This window comes from Somniosus microcephalus, chromosome 7 (assembly GCF_052327205.1).
Source record: "Somniosus microcephalus isolate GS21.2 chromosome 7, FLI_Smic_1.0, whole genome shotgun sequence".
NCBI classification, from domain to species: domain Eukaryota; kingdom Metazoa; phylum Chordata; class Chondrichthyes; order Squaliformes; family Somniosidae; genus Somniosus; species Somniosus microcephalus.
Window position 1 is genome coordinate 150,598,022 of NC_140993.1, and position 12,422 is coordinate 150,610,443.

A 12,422-nucleotide genomic window follows, 5' to 3' on the forward strand; every position below is an offset into this window, starting at 1 on the left:
GCAGTGTAGCATCCTACCTGCGTCAAATCTCGATATACTAGCTGGGGGCCACGGCCCCGCCCTCGCGGCGGCTAATGGCGTGGCCATTCGGACCTTCGGAAGGCGGCGGGTCCAGGTGTGTTTCGGCAGCCAGCACTTCCACTGGGACTTCTTCACGGCCAAAGTTACGCAGGCCATCCTTGGGGCGGATTTTTTGTGCGCCAACGGCCTCCTGGTCGATGTCAAGCACCACCGGTTGATCAATGCAGCCACGTTCCACTCCATCCCGTGCCACCGCGGTAACGCCGTGCCGCGCACTGTCTTCTGTGCGTTCCCACCTCCAGACGACTTCACTCGTCTCCTTGGAGAGTTCCCGGATCTGACCAGGCCCATTTTCTCCTCCTCGGCCACTAAACATGGTGTAGAACATCACATCACCACTACCAGCCCCCCCGGTTTACGCACGGGCCGGACGACTCGAACCCGGCAAGCTTGCGGCTGCGAAAGCGGAGTTCGACACGATGGAGCGGCTGGGGATTATTCGCCGGTCAAATAGTCCCTGGTCTTCGCCTCTCCACATTGTTCCGAAACCCGGCGGCGGATGACGGCCATGCAGCGACTACCGACGCCTGAATGACGCCACTACTCCTGATCGGTACCCGATCCCGCATATTCAAGATTTACTTTCAAAAGTTGACCTCGTCCGTGGTTACCACCAGGTCCCCGTGCACCCGCAAGACGTCCCGAAAACCGCAGTCATCACCCCATTCGGCCTGTTTGAATTTCTGCGATGCCGTTTGGCTTGAAGAACGCTGCACAGGCTTTCCAGCGCTTGATGGACTCCGTGCTTCGGGACCTAAAATTCCTTTTCGTCTACCTCGACGACACCCTTATCGCCAGCCCTAGCAAAGAGGAGCACTTCTGCCATTTGCGCACCCTCTTCACACGCCTCAGTCAACACAGTTTGATTATCAACCCGGCCAAGTGCCAGTTCGGCCTGCAGCGGATTGATTTCTTGGGCCACTGCATCACATCAGACGGCGCAATTCCCTTACAGACAAAGGTAGAGACGGTTACATCTTTCCCGCGCCCGCAGACCGTCAAGGCCCTACAAGAGTTCCTCGGGATGGTCAATTTTTTATCACCGGTTCATCCCTAAGGCGGCTCTGCTTATGCAGCCCTTGTACGAGGCCCTCAAGGCCAAGTCCGGTAAGGATCCGATCAGCTGGACGGCCGAGATGGACCGGGCGTTCGTCGACACCAAAGGTGCCTTGGCCAACGCAACCATGCTGGCGCACCAGCTTCCAGGTGCCACCATTGGCCTTACCACCGACGCGTCGGACTACGTAATTGGTGCAGTGCAGGAACAGTGGGTGAATGGGACGTGGCAACCGCTGGCATTTTTCAGCCGTCAACTACGGCGAAACGAAAGAAAGTACAGCACTTTCGACCGGCAGTTGCTGGTCCTTTTTCTAGCCATCCGCCATTTCCGGTTCTTACTAGAGGGACGTCCGTTCACTGCTTTTGTAGACCACAAGCCACTAACATACGCTATGGCCAAGACCGCCGAACCGTGGTCAGCTCGGCAACAACGTCACCTGACGTTCATTTCAGAATTCACCACGGACATTCAGCATGTGTCCGGCAAAGACAACCTGGTGGCGGATTGCCTCTCCCGCGCGACTGTGCACGCAGTCCAACTCGGAATCGACAATGCCCTCATGGCTGTGGATCAAGCCTCGGACCCAGAGGTCCAAGCATACAGGACCAGCCCCTCTAGCTTCCAAGCGGCCGACGTCAAATTCATGCCACAGGCACCACGCTACTTTGCGACATCTCCATGGGAGCTCCCCGCCCTATCGTACCAGTCGCCTGGCGCTGTAAAGTATCCGACGCCATACACGGGTTGTCACACCCTGGCATGAAGGCCTCGCAAAGGCTGATGTCGTCAAAATTCGTCTGGAGGGGTATGCACATGGATGTCCGCGACTGGACCAGCACCTGCGTGGTCTGCCAAATGGCCAAGGTACAGCGTCATGTAAAAGCTCCATTGGCCACTTTCGCTGTTCCGGAGCGTCGATTCGACCACGTGAATGTGGACCTCGTGTGGCCACTTCCACCTTCTCAAGGTTTTACACACATCCTCACAATGGTAGACCGCACCACTAGATGGCCAGAGGCAGTTCCTTTGGTTTCCACCACTTCGGCAGACGTAACCAGAGCTTTCATCTCCTCTTGGGTTGCTCGTTTCGGCGTACCGGCGGACATCTCTTCCGATCGTGGACCGCAGTTTTCCTCTGAGCTCTGGAATGCTGTGGCTCAGGGGCTCGGCACCAAACTACATCGCACCACCGCCTATCATCCACAGGCGAACGGCCTGTGCGAGCGATTACACAGGTCGCTCAAAGCCGCTCTGCGGGCCAGTCTTCAAGGCGCAGGATGGGTGGACAAACTTCCTTGGGTCCTTTTGGGTCTTCGTACGGTGCCCAAAGAAGATTTGCAATCGTCCTCTGCGGAACTCGTATATGGCCAGCCACTACGAGTACCAGGGGATTTCCTCCCGTCGCCAACAGAGCCATGGTCCGCATCCCAGCAACTCGTCAGCCACCAGGAAGCGGCCAGATGTTTCGCTCCAGTGCCTACGTCGCATCACGGCTTACAGAGCTCCCACGTCCCAACTGAGCTGAAAAGCGCCGAGTACGTGTTTATCCGCCACAACGCTCACCAGGATCCGCTCAAGCCTCCTTACACTGGTCCCTTCCGCGTCATAGAGCCGGGAGACAAAGCCTTTTCGGTCGATATCGGAGGTAAAGCGGACCACATTTCGGTTGACCGGTTGAAGCCGGCACACTTGGACCTGGACCACCCAGTCGAAATCGCTCAACCGCCAAAACGTGGCCGGCCGACCGCCCACAGTCGCCGTGCCAGATCCACCACAACCGCCCGCCAGCTCGACCACCGTCCATCAGCTTCCACTTCGGGGTTACAGAAGTCGCTTGGACAGGCTTGTCGGGCCTCCTCGCCGTCTCACTTTTGCTGTTAAAGACAATTCTGGGGGGGCGCATGTGGCGGAGCCACTAAAGGACTCGGATCGTTTGTATATAATTCCCTTTAACAACATGTTAGCTACAGCCTGAGTCTGTATCTTTATTTATACGCTTTACTTGTACAGAGTGTGATTACTTTAACAGCGCGGGTAAACGCGATGACGTCACGCCGTTCATCATGTGATCCCCCACTGACGGGAAGAACGTGATGACGTCATGACGTCAACCACGGGACCACCCTAGCAGTCCTCGTGGAGCCTCCGAACTGAACAGACCTACACTCTATGTTCTCCTGCAGTTACTTGTTTAAACCTGTTAGTTTCCATTCAACTTCGTTTTGTTTGATCGCCTGAGTGGACCTCAGTCTTTGGATAGGAACTAGACATTCCTACATGAGCATCTACAATAGCAGCTGGCTTCTGTGAACAACTATCTACATCATGCAGCCAAGAACAGAAACTCCGGGACATAGGGGATCTGAACCTCACTGCTGTTGCTTACAGGGTTGATACTTGCTTGACGCATTTGATATCTGTTTTAAGAAGTGCATATTGATGGTACACTTCTGACAGTAGAGGCTACTGTAATGTTGAGCAGAGTGGTACTTATTCCAATGTAATTATTAACATTTATAGCAGCACAGTTGAGGATTCCTGTTTTGGTTAGGATCATAGAAATTGCAGCTCACAAAGAGACAATTTAGATCCATCATGCCTGTCCTGGTGTTACCTCTTTTGCTGCAGCCATCTACCCTCAACTTATTTCCTTGTCGTTTCCCTATATCCTTTACTCCAGATCATTAGTCCAGGCCTCTGGATTACTAGTCCAGTAACATAACCACTATGCTACCGTTCCCTTATATGGTGACTAGAGCAGCATATCCTCCAGATGGAGACGAACCAACGCTCTGTATAGGCTCTATCACATTCTGTGATTTATGTTTATTTCCATGTGCTGTATAACCCAAGATCCTATTTGCCTTATTTACTGGCGCCACATACTGCAGATAGTTTCATCGTTCTGCCCGCCAATACCCCCACCGGTGACTACCCATTTAGTTTATAGTCCCATGTTTATTCTTCCATAATCCCATCACTTAACACTCATTGACATTGAATTTCAATTGCTATTTCTCAGTCCAACTTTCCAATCTATCTAGATCCATCTGCATCTGATCAGCCCGCTCTTGATTGTTTGCAACCTCCACTCCCCCCAACCTTCGTGTCATTAAGCACGTTTTGACAGTTTTGTCTCTTTCACCATTTCCAAATTATTGAAATATGATGTGAATAGCAAAGGTCCCATCACAGACCCTCAGATAGTTACTTCGCACCACTGTCTGTTGTCTCCTTTGATGCAGCCAGATGTCAATCCACTGCAATAACTACACACCTATTACTGGACCTGCTTTTCCAACTTATGGAACAAAAACCTTGATAAACCATTTCCTATTATCCAGTTTGTTGAACATGATCACTACCCTCTCTCACTGCCATAAAGCCATGCTGACCTGCCTCAGTAACTTTATACTTCTCTAGGTATTCAATACCATTCTTCAGAATAGCTTCTTTACATTTTACCCGAATTCTAGGTTGGTCCTTTTTCACTTTTTCAAAGATAGATGTTATGTTCTCTTCTCTCTAATACTTTTGGTACAACTGATTCCTTAAGGTTTCCTGCCAGAACGTAACCAATTATCTCCTTATTTTCCAGAAAGCCAACCATCCCTTCCAGGCAAGAGTCAGCAGCTTCTTCCATGAACACTGATGCAAATAAGTTGTTCAGGATATCTGGCCATTTCCTGGTTACCCAATGCCATCTCCCTATTAGTCTTTCAAAGGCCCTACTCTTATTTGCTCCAGATGTACTTGTTTTCTTTTATATTTTCTTTATTTTTTTAAATGTTACCTAGTCTCGTTATAAATTTTTGCCCGTTTATTTTGTTCTTTAACAGTCTTCACCCTATTGCATTCTAGTTTGTCTACCACTGAACCTGAGGACTATATTTTGACCCCATAGCCTTCCATCACGAAGACCGTCTACTTCCACTCGCAAAAACGCTCGCCTCTGCCCCTGCCTCCGCCCATATGCTGCTGAAATCATCCATGCCGTAGTCACTTCCAAACTGGCCTATTCCAAAGCTCTCCTAGTCAGTCAACCATCCTCCACCCTCCATAAATTTAAGATCATCCAAAATGCCTGTAACCTATTGTGCACCTGGTCCCACTCACCCATCACCCCTGTGCTTGTTGACATACTTTAGCTCCTGGTCCCCTAACACTTCACGTTTAAAATGATCATCCCTGTGTTTAAGCCACTTCATGGCCTCACACTCCTCTACCACCACCCCATCCCCCCCCCCCCCCCTCCAATCTCTGTAAACTTCCTATAGCCCTCTGAAAATTCTGCATTCCTCAACCTGGTCTCTTATGTGTTCCCCTTTCCTTTGCCCCCACCATTGGTGGCTGTTCTTTCAGCCATCTACGTCCTGTGCTCTGGAGTTTACCTCCTAAATCTCTCCCCTCCAGCTCCCTCTCCTCCTTCAGCACCTCTTTAAAACCCTCCTCTTTGACTAAGCTTTTAGTGACTCTTCCCAATAGCTCCTTTTTTGGCTTGGCATCCATTTTTGTCTGATTATGTCTCTGTGAAGCACCTTGGGGCGTTTTTCTACATTAAGGCACTGTCTAAATTTGTTGTTGTATATTTGTCATTATTCCTTCTGTTGCATCCCTTGTTGCCCCTATAGGTTTCCTTTTATTCCTTATTGTTTATTAACCATTGGTATAAGTTACCTTTGTAATCCCTGCACACCACTTCTCCTCCAAGCTTCTGTCGTTCTAACCATCAATTCCAGTGTATCTTCATTTAACTGTTTCCTCATTTTACTCAAAGTTCATCTTTTTAAAACTGAGTCTCTGACACCAAACTCACTTATATTATGGACACTACTTCCAAGATACTCCCTTGTTCAACTATCTCTGGTTTGTTATGCAAAACCAAATCCAGAGTCGCCTCACCTATTATTTTTCACCTGTGCCACCTAACTTTGTGTAGTCAGCAAACTTGCATATATGGCTCTCTATTCCTTCATCTACATCATTGATAAATATAGTGAAAAGCTGAAGCCCCCATACAGATCCATGGGGGACAGCACTAATATTTTCTTTATATTCTGATTGCTCCATTTTTCTTGATTTGCATAATTTTTGTAATCATTTAATGGTGTTACAATTTGGGCTTTCTCCAATTCTCCTGTCACCCCCATGGCAGAAGACTGCTTCTGTAGGCCTACTATGATCCAAAAATTATAACCTTATGCATGGTGAATATGTGCCACAAAATTAACTGCCCTTTTTCCAAGTTGTTTCATGTTGGTTGCCAATTTGCTTTAGTCCTCTTCAATATGTGGAAAAACACCATAATGCTGGATCTCATGTTTCAGGCAAAGCTACCAGGCAATAATTGTTACAAACAAAAATTTATACAGAAGCAAGCAAAATTAGATAAATGATAGCGCAGTACCTAATTTATACCGATGCTTTAAACCATTTTCTAAAACCAAAATAACAAAAGCAGTTGAATTCTGGTCCTATTCAGAGTCTTTAAACTGAGTCTGTTGATTGTATGTGAAGTGCGCCTTTGCCGCCACAGAGGTCTAGCTTGCTGCATGATATGATAATACAGTTATACTGAATGAACTCAAAAACTTGGACTGTCTAGGTAAGCCCCTATTTCCTTTAAAGTGAAGGTTGTGTTCCTTGAAAAGCACCGTTCTGCACTATTAAAGTAAGCTTTTCATGTCCCAAGTGTTGATCTTAAAACAACTAACACTTTCACAGCAGAATATTACAGGTAATGACTCAGTCTCCAACTCAGTGTCCGAAATATCAGTCAAACCATTTTAACCTGATGGGGTGATGGCAGCAAACAAAGGTGGGCTGTCCTCTCTATGAATCTCCTTTTCCACTCCAGACAATAGGTATGGATTACACACACACAGGCCCTCATGTCAGGATGAAGGAAATTGTTTAAAAGCAGCAAACATAACTCCACTTAAAAACAAAAAATGAAGCCTAGTGCATTGATCTAGCCACAGCTTTACATAAACGCATATAAAATGTTTTATAACCTGACACAGCATGAAACCAGGTTTGCCACAATTGGTATAGTCCAAATAAGATCATTTGTTCTTTTCTAGGTGTCATGATGGATGTACAGGTCTGTTCACATGAGTTACTGAATTTGGATTAACGCCCATAATAATTCAAGTTTCGCCATTTCTTCTATTTTGGAACTAGTATTTGCAACTATTTGACGCAGAACACAAATGGATTCAAAATCAACTTACCCCAATGTCAGTATTCCCAGCTTTGATGAACATCGGGAGAAAAAGAAGCGATATACTGTAAGTATAGAGCAACACCACCTTTGGCTAACATTCTGGAAGCTTTGCTGATGATAATTAAAATGCTTTCTAATTTTGAACCTTTAAAATAGTTTAAGACAGGAGGGTACTTTCCAAGCAATTTGGCCTATGTTAATAAATAGAACATTTTCATACTATGTAATCAATTTGGGAGCTTGCTTACATCATTCAATCCATGCACCAGTCTTTGTGAGGCTCTTCATTTTCAGACACACACACATGCACCTACTTCTGTCAAACTGGCTAAAATTAAAGTTGGACCCTGTAGAGCCACTGAGTGAATGATAAATCTCAGCATTTATACAATAACAACTATCACTTTCCTAGCACCTTTCAGATAATGATACATCCCAACGTGCTTTATGAGGAGGTTGGGCAACTGGAGTAGGTATAAGAGGAGAAATTAGTAAAGGTGACCGAATGCTGATTTCCTGGGAGACCGAAGATAGTGGAGGATGGCAAGGACTGGGTTTGGGGAAAGGGGGTGGGGAAGGAGACGGTGTGAGCTGGAGAACTTGGTACAGGTTAGGGTATTAGCAGCAAAGTTCTGGATGAGTTGGAGTTTATATAACGCAGAACTGGGGAGGTTGTGAGGAAGAGCATTTGAGAAATCGAGGCTAAAAGGTCATTAAAGCATGAATGAGTGTTTCTTCACTGCTGGGGTGTGGTAACAATATAGGCAGATGATTTACTGAAGGTGAAAGTTGGTGACGAACTGGATTTGAATTTTGAAGCTCATCTTGGGACACTGAGGTAGTGCACTATCCGGTTCAGCCTGAATGAGCAGCCCGGTATGGGGATGAAATTATCAACTTTACAGGATTAATTCTCTTTCTTAAAAATAATAAGCATTTGGGAGCCTAGGTTCTATAAATATGGGTATAGAGTACAAAAGCAAAGGGCTCATGCTAAGCCTATACCAATCATTGTTTGGACCGCAGTTAGAATATTGTGTCCAGTTTTGGCCACCCTACTTTAGGAAGGATGCCAAGGCCATGGAGAGAGTGCAGAAGATAGTCACTTAACACAAAGCAAAACATTTAGACGAAGTGTTTACTAAACAAAGATTGGTAGAATATGTTCTTTGTTACAAGTTGATGGGTTGACTGGGCTTGATCACATTTGATTGTTTTCTTTCTACTGTAACTGTTTATTTCTTTCCTGCAGGTTTACAAAGTACTGGTGACAGTGGGTAGGAATGAGTGGTTCGTCTTGAGACGCTATGCTGAGTTTGACAAACTGTACAACACAGTAAGTTTATTACATGTGTGTGTGATCGCATGCAAGTGCACAATAATACTTTATTCATGGTTTTCTGCAGGTAGATGCACACCGTACAAGTAGTCTATTGAACTTCAATCAAAATTAACCTTTAGATATTTTACCTTTCAGAATATTCATCCAGTTCTTAGAAATAGGCATGCTTACTTTCTCAAAATCATTATGCAATTGGCTGTAATCAGTCGTGTCAACATTTCTCTGTTATGCACGTTTATCTCTAGTGTACCCTAGAACTTGCAGCTTTAATTTAAAGACCTTTCTTCAAATACATATTTCTCATAAGACATTTGTGAAGAGTTTGTTGTTAAAAGTTAAAATTTAAAAGTTTACCATAAAGTGAGTACAGTTGAGGCTACATTTTTTTCTGTGCTTCTAAGGTTGGGACGGGTAAATACTAGATCTGCACCTCTGCTTCCAGCATTCCTGACTCTGACGCTAAAAATACTACTTGAACCAAGGAATGACTCGATCAACATTTTTTTGTTGTTGACAAGTCTAAGCTCTTTAACACCAAAGTTATGAATTGACCAAGCTTTAATATCAGACATAAATAAATTATATTTTTTGTGGATATATAGCATGGTGGCATAGTGGTTAGCACTGTTGCCTCACAGTGCCAGGGCCCCGGGTTCGAATCCGGCCTCGGGTGACTGTCTGTGTGGAGTTTGCACATTCTCCCCGTGTTTGCGTGGGTTTCCTCCGGGTGCTCCGGTTTCCTCCCACAGTCCAAAGATGTGCGGGTTAGGTTGATTGGCTATGATAAATTGACCCTTAGTGTTAGGGGGATTAAATACGTGGGGCTACGGGGATAGGGTGGGACATGTGTTGGTGTAGGGGTTACGGGGATCGGGTGGGATATGTGTCGGTGCAGGCTCGATGGGCCGAAATGGCCTCTATCTGCACTGTGGGGTTTCTGTGATTTCTGTGATAGTAGCTACAATTCTTTATAAAGTCGGAAGGTTGTAGGTTCAAGCCCAACTCCAAAACTTGATTACATAATCTGGCCTGACACTTCAGTGCGGTACTGAGGGAGTACTGAGTTGCCATCTTTTGGATAAGATGTTCACCAAAGCCCCGCTTTCCTGTTCAAGATAGAAGATTCCATGGCACTTTTCAAGAGCAGTGAGTTCTCCGTGTCCAAGCCAACATTCATTCCTCAACCAACACCGTCCAAAACAGATGAAGTAATAATTTATCTCAGTTTAATAATGTTTATTTTTTAAAGTTTTTATCAAATTTGAAACTTTATTTTTATTCCATACTTGGCTGAAGGCAAAAAAAAAAGTAGAGATTTTGGCTGGAGTTTTGCCTACCTTGGCAGGTCGCGGGTGTTGGCCATGGCGGGTCGCGACCCCGATGCTGGCTCCATCTCGCTGCTGAAAATGAACTTGCATTAATAAGGCCTATTAAGCTCGCCCTGCGTGTTGCCCGGCCCAATTAAATGGAGCGGGTCTGGTAACATTGTTTATGACGTGTGTTCAGCTGGGATCTTTAAAGGGACCATGGCCACATTAGATTTGACGTTTAATCTAACATAGTGCTGTCAGTGTACTACAGCATTGGAGTGCTGCAAACAACGACTGCACAGAGGCAGAGGCCTGCACCCAGGTTCACAGAATCACAGAAACCCCACAGTGCAGATAGAGGCCATTTCGGCCCATCGAGCCTGCACCGACACATATCCCACCCGATTCCCGTAACCCCTACACCAACACATATCCCACCCTATCCCTGTAACCCCACGCATTTAATCCCCCTAACACTAAGGGTTAATTTATCATAGCCAATCAACCTAACCCGCACATCTTTGGACTGTGGGAGGAAATCGGAGCACCCGGAGGAAACCCACGCAAACACAGGGAGAATGTGCAAACTCCACACAGACAGTCACCCGAGGCCAGATTCGAACCCAGGTCCCTGGCGCTGTGAGGCAACAGTGCTAACCACTATGCCACCGTGCTCCCTCCATATGCTTCTGGAGGGAGTCAGAGCATGCAGGGAGGTCCTCTTCCCTTCCGATGGGCGGAAGAGACCTCCCCAGGAGACCAAAACAGCCAGTTTGCAGATTGCAGAGGAGGTCACAAGCAGGGATGTGTTCAGGAGGACCTGGGTGCAGTGCTGCAAATGTTTCAATGATCTCATTAGAGCAGGAAACATTTGTGCAAAGTCACACTCAACTGCATCCTGCTGTGCCTCTCATCACATCCCCATCACTCTGCCTTCCCTACTCTACTCCTGCACATCCTTACTAATACCTTGCACCTCCCCAATTCCTCTCTCTCTGCATTATCACATCCCCATCTCACTAGCCACCCCTCACACTCACCCTCACCCTAGTGCAATCACGCCAACTAACAATACACAAGGGTAGCCACTTGGGTGTTTCATCCAATGTTTATGTAACGTTTCTGTTGATGTGGTGTCAAACATAAAAATCTTTTATTTTCAACACTTTCCGGTCTTGGACAGATTTGTGTGCACCTTTGGAAGTACCTTTAGTGAGTTGCAGTGAATGTTGACACATAACAGTACCCCCCGCAATGTTGATGAGTGTGAAAGGAATGGCTTAGTCATTGTCGGGATGCTTTATGATGTTGATGTGGGGTGGTGCCAACCTGGCGCATCATGTGGCAGCCATATGGGTGTTCAGCGTAAAGGTAACTAAATCTGGCCATGATGAAGCCATTCCTGGCCTCCCAGGCAGCAATGTGGTCGGGTGCTTGTGCCCTGCGCAGCATCAGGTGATTGCAGAGGAGGTTGGTGTTGTTGTTGGTGCTGCAAATGAGCCTGGTGCTGCTGGTGTTGGGGCTTATCATGGTCCAATTCTGAGGACCAAGGTGAGGCAGTATAAATGGCACCCATGCTGATGGAATAGATGGCAGGTGACGCACAGATGACAGACGCATTCTGTCAAAGGTGAGGGAGTTCTTCCAATGAGGTGAGACTGGATGGAGACTTTGCTGGAAAGACTTGCAGCCTGCAGAATCTGTGCTGGAAATGGACTGAGCAACAGCTTCTGCCTGAGGAAAGTGGTCATCTGTCAGGTGGGAAGTTTTACTGTACATTTGAAGCTGTCAAGTAATCAGCTGGAGCAATGGCCACGGAACTCACGCCTCAGATTGACAGACGTGGTTCCCGTGACCATGCAGTTAATTTAAAAATGTAAGTTTAAATAAACCTGTTAAGGGTCTGACAACTCGCTGTTAATTATCTCAATTGGGTCACCTGCCGCTACTGGTCAGGTCGGCTCTGTGATGACAGATGCACCTGGGGGAAAGACACTGGGGGGGGGCGGGATGACAGCGGGTTCCCGACCCGCTATCAAAAACAACAACTTTCCCACCTGACCCGCCACCGATCGTGCCTGCTACCACTCTGGAAAATTCTGGCCACAATTTTTCAAATAATGTGATCAATTTGATTGGTTTAATTTCTCTCCTCTTATTAGTATGGTCTCTTGACTGGCCATTCAAGATTTTTTTCTGTTTTCAGAAGTTCTTAGTTTCTTTATAGAAGTTTTCTAACCACTTGTCTTGCTTTTCACTTGTCTGCTCCTACTTCTCATGTTCTGATTTGCTGCTATTTTATTTTAAGCCAATGAACAAAGTGCGATGGGAAGAGTTACACCTAAGGAAATGTGCACTATATGCAAGACTTCTAATATATCAAATCTATAGAAAATATACATG

At 46.4% G+C, this 12,422-nt stretch overlaps 1 protein-coding gene across 4 annotated transcripts in view; it reads left to right on the forward strand.

The window, feature by feature from the left end:
* Positions 1-12,422, forward strand: part of sgk3 (serum/glucocorticoid regulated kinase family member 3) — a 171,656-nt gene that overhangs the window by 86,607 nt on the left and 72,627 nt on the right. For 2 of the 4 annotated variants that reach the window (XM_085993091.1, XM_085993092.1), the window contains exons 2-3: positions 7,325-7,431; positions 8,620-8,703. In XM_085993091.1, coding sequence (XP_085849217.1) covers positions 7,354-7,431; positions 8,620-8,703 — 162 coding nt within the window. In that variant the 5' untranslated portion in view covers positions 7,325-7,353. Of the gene's footprint in view, positions 1-7,224; positions 7,432-8,619; positions 8,704-12,422 lie in introns of all 4 variants that reach the window. The other 2 variants (XM_085993089.1, XM_085993090.1) reach the window with 1 other exon arrangement.